This window comes from Poecile atricapillus, chromosome Z (genome assembly GCF_030490865.1).
Source record: "Poecile atricapillus isolate bPoeAtr1 chromosome Z, bPoeAtr1.hap1, whole genome shotgun sequence".
Classification (NCBI taxonomy): domain Eukaryota; kingdom Metazoa; phylum Chordata; class Aves; order Passeriformes; family Paridae; genus Poecile; species Poecile atricapillus.
In genome coordinates this window covers 68,526,712-68,530,798 of record NC_081289.1, presented here as the reverse complement: position 1 = coordinate 68,530,798, position 4,087 = coordinate 68,526,712, and the positions used below count along the sequence as shown (strand labels likewise).

At 48.0% G+C, this 4,087-nt stretch overlaps 1 protein-coding gene and 2 non-coding genes across 3 annotated transcripts; all 3 read right to left on the bottom strand.

The window, feature by feature from the left end:
* Nucleotides 1-1,131: 1,131 nt before the first annotated feature.
* LOC131573715 (cytochrome c oxidase subunit 7C, mitochondrial) lies at nucleotides 1,132-3,217 on the bottom strand. The gene is made up of 3 exons (XM_058827924.1): nucleotides 3,057-3,217; nucleotides 1,962-2,107; nucleotides 1,132-1,220 (listed from the first exon to the last, which is right to left on the bottom strand). Exons 1-2 carry the CDS (start codon nucleotides 3,129-3,131, stop codon nucleotides 1,991-1,993), a joined length of 192 nt encoding a protein of 63 aa, XP_058683907.1. The 5' UTR covers nucleotides 3,132-3,217; the 3' UTR covers nucleotides 1,132-1,220; nucleotides 1,962-1,990.
* On the bottom strand, nucleotides 1,594-1,654 carry LOC131573932 (small nucleolar RNA Z39). Its single transcript, XR_009276308.1, has one exon. It is a non-coding gene; the product is annotated as a small nucleolar RNA Z39 (small nucleolar RNA).
* Nucleotides 2,830-2,892, bottom strand: LOC131573933 (small nucleolar RNA Z39). Its single transcript, XR_009276309.1, has one exon. It is a non-coding gene; the product is annotated as a small nucleolar RNA Z39 (small nucleolar RNA).
* Nucleotides 3,218-4,087: the final 870 nt, after the last annotated feature.

Here is a 4,087-nt window from a genome sequence, read left to right as displayed (position 1 = left end):
TTTACAGGCGTCTTATAACAAGTAGCCCTCAGGATCTTTCTGCTCCTGAATGACTATGATCCATCAGAGTAACAACACTGTGAAGAGATGATTACAGCTTTAGAACACATCACAAGAGGAAAAAGGATCTAACATTTCATCCAAAAATAACTGCTTTAAGTTTAACCACCCGTGCTCAAAAGTATCTTCGAAAACTACAAGAGAAGGGGGTGGCATTCAGAAAGGAGACCTTGTTTTTTATCACAGTAAAGGAACTGGTTTTCACGTCCCACAGGGTGAACCATCAGAGGTAATGTGTGCTCTTTTAAACACATCAGCCACCCTGGAGTAAGGAGGAACACTCATCAGCACATTAGACTCCCCTCTGAAAAGAGAAATGTGGCACCCAGGAGCTCTTCTGTTAGGAGCAGCGTTGTTACCACTCCCACATGCTTCTGCTGAGGGAGTCTGATGGGGAAACTGGCATCCATACAGATTAGAATGGCACACAAAGAACACGATTTTATGGAACTGTTCAGTTTGTATATTCTGATACTTGAAGCCACATTAACTGCACTGTGCAGCAGCAGGAAGGTGTTTGAGCAGGGGGGAAAAAGCAAACCAGGAAAGTTCTCAGCAAAAAAGTACTAAAAGAAAGCCACTGGCTCCTTCCAAACACCTCCAGATCTGCAGCAGTACGAGTTTTGGTAACTACAGGACATCACCAATACTTCTTTTCTGGACAGAGTTGTGTCTGCATCACCACCTGAAGCCTCATGAAACCTTCAGGGCAGTGCCCAAGTCCCTGCTCTGAGCTGATGCTACAGAGATCTGGCAACAGCAGCTCTTTAGAGCTGCTGAGCATGGAAGAAAAGCCACAGAAAATTCTCAATGAAGTAAAAAATTCTGCAGCATGGATGATGGTGACGGGACACCCACTGCTATGAACTGTCCCAGGTCATTATTCTGAGCATTAAAAAAAGTTCAGCCCAATCCCTGTTTTGAAATGTGATTTTCCCTACCCTGTTTTTATACATGATGCCAATTAAGTGTTTAATTTAATGGCAATACACTGAAATTTGAAGGGGTTCTCAGTACACACCAGCTGTTGAAAGCACTTCAGGAGTTTCATAAAACACACAGCCCAAGGCCTTGGGGTTTAAGATTTTATTTAGAGACATCCAGCATGGGTTGCAGCTATCATTTCCCCATTGAACGATGCTGTGTAGAAGACTTCAACTCTGCAAGAAAAAGAAATTAAAGAAATTTAAGAGCCCTGTAATAAACATATATTTTAATTAGAATTTTTATTTGAAGACTTTGCTTCATCCACTGTCCGGTTTTGCATCAGAAAACCCTGACTTGCAGGCAGCCACACAGTTCTAAAGGCTCAACTTCAATACAAGTCTGCTGATTTTGGTTTTCTCCTCAGTTAAGGGTGGAATAAACATCAAAGCGGAAAAGGAATGAGATAATTTGTTCCAGTTATGAGATGCCACTGAGGACTGTTCTTTACCTTATCTTAATTGGACAGTAACCTATGAATGATGTAGATGGTGAGATTGCTTTGACACAGGTTCAAGAAAATGTAATTTTCCCCTGAGCTTTATCTGGCACATCAGAAAGCGTTTACAGCATCACAGTTTCTCATCCTGCTCTGTCACATCACACGTGCCAGTGACTCCCACAGGTCACCCCAGCTGCACCTTTTTATCTCCTCAGGGGTGGAAGCAGACATGGCTTTGTTAAGAGCCAGAAGCTGCAGGCAGAGAGGAGTGGCCTCTGGGGAGGCAAAGGTCACAAACCACCGAGTGCAGAAGCTCTGTGACACAAACTTCCACCTGCTCACTGTTTCAGTTATTACTATGCAATTGCAGACCACAACGCACCTGGAGTGAAAAAGGCTGAGAGTTATAATGTTTTCTGACAAGGTCAGGCTCATTAAATTCCACTGTGCTATTAAACCAAACAAAAGCAGTTACCCAGCTAGTGCAGCTACAGCCTGTCCTCTTCATTTCTTCAGGAGCTGGTGTCTGACTATGAAGAAAGGGGCACCAAATCCACTCCCAAAGAACACACACATCATCGCGAGCAGCCTCCACTTGTTGTCCACAGAGAATGGGAGGTTCTATAGGAAAAAAAAGGGAGTTTTACCTTTGCAATCAAAGCATTAACTCCTTTCTAATCCATTCAGAAGTGCTATGAATCTCAGAAAAAAACGAATATACAGTTTCAAAGTATTTTCAGTATTTCTCAAGGAAAGAAGCACAGTATTTAATTAATAACCTTCTGAACCAGTATCTGAAAGGGTATCTACAAAGAAGTTGGAGATGGATTCATCATGAAGAATTACAGTAACAGGACAAGGAACAGCTTCTAATTGAAAGAGGAGAGATTTCAGTTGGATACTAGAAAGAAATTCTCTGCTGTGAGGGTGGGCAGGCCCTGGCACAGGGTGCCCAGAGCAGCTGCGGCTGCCCCTGGATCCCTGGAAGTGCCAGGTTGGGCACTGGGGCCTGGAGCAGCCTGGGACAATGGAAGGTGTCCCTGTCCATGGCAGGGGGTGGAATAAAATGCTCTTTAAAGTCCCTTCCGACCCAAAGACTCCATGATTACAGCCTACATGTGACCTCTGGAGGTCACTTCGTCCTCACTTCTCCTCTCCCTCCAGCCCAAGGTGGGGCCAGTTTGCTGCAGGTATCACACAATCAAACATAAAAGCCCCTGAGGATACACATCCGCAGCGCCCCGAGTGTTCTAGCATTTCATTACCCCCACTGTGAAGAACTGCCTCGTATCACGCATGTAAAATTAAGCTTTTAGACAGCAGGCTCAAGAAAATACGCCAGGTACATCAGAAAGCGTTTACAGTATCATTGTTACCCCTCATAACGCAACGCTCATCATCTGTACCAGCGCAGGCAAGGGCGCTAGGGTCCGTCACCACACGATCTGCGCTGCTGTGGTGGTACGCGCATCACCGCGCCACCCCAAAACCCACACAACCCCAGCCACGCACAAGGCAGCCACCAACCCCCACCCCACGACCTTCATCAGGCCAGGACGCTGCTGCCCACCTTCCCGGGCCCTTCCTCATAGTGGCTGCGGCGGATGGCGGAGGTAGCGAAGCGGCGGACACCGGCGGACAACATGATGGGTGCAAGAGACAGCGGCCACTCGCCCGCCCTGCGCGACCTTCCCGAGAGCGGCGCGGCGGACCGGAACCGGAACCGGGAAGGAAGACGGGGACCCCAAGGGCATGACGGGAGTTGTAGTTCCGAGAGATCACGTGGCACCAAACGACAGCCTGCGGTTGGTTGAGCCCCGCGCGCGCTCCCCGCGGGCGAGAGAGTCCCGCTCCGCCCCGCCGCCATTTTGTAGTGTCTGAGGGGCGGTGGGAAATGGCGGGAGGGGGCTTGGGGGGTACGAGGGGTCCGACGCTTAATTGCATTTCCGGACCTCCACTGGACTACTTAAATGTAGAGCTCATGGATCCTGATAAATAGAAAGTACCTTAAAGCTCATCCGGTTCTATGCTCCCCGCCCCCTAGGGACACGGGCACCTCCCAGTGTCCCAGGAGCTCCCAGCCCCAATGTCCAGCCTGGCCTTGGGCACTGCCAGGGATCCAGGGGCAGCCCCAGCTGCTCTGGGCACCCTGTGCCAGGGCCTGCCCACCCTGCCAGGGAACAATTCCTGCCCAAGATCCCATCCAGCCCTGCCCACTCCTCGTCTACATCCATTCCCCCTTGTCCTGTAACTCCAAGCTCTTATTTAAAGGATTCCTCTCTATCATGATGTATGGTGGTGATTTTACATTTTTTACAGGTCATATAGAACCGTAGGACACCTTTTGTCACTGTTTAGATAGACTATTTGTCAGAGTTTGCAATAATTTTTCTGCCTCCATTTGCTAATTCTGAAGTCTACTGAAAGATGCTTTGCTATTCTTGTTAAATTCCATGGCTGTTCAGGCAGCCAGGCCTCTTCTCCCCTCCACTCCCCCTTTCTCAATCATTTTCTAATTGGAATTAATGGCACGATAGTGCTGTGCAATCTGCTTTGCCATCTTTATAACAAATGGTCTTGTTTTAATGTAGCTCTTCTCAT

Coding starts and splice junctions, on each gene's coding strand:
- LOC131573715 (XM_058827924.1), bottom strand. CDS start 3,131: ATGTTGTCCGCCGGTGTCCGCCGCTTCGCTACCTCCGCCATCCGCCGC. Junction 2,108..3,056: donor ATGAGGAAGGGCCCGGGAAG/GTGGGCAGCAGC, acceptor TTTTTCCTATAG/AACCTCCCATTCTCTGTGGA.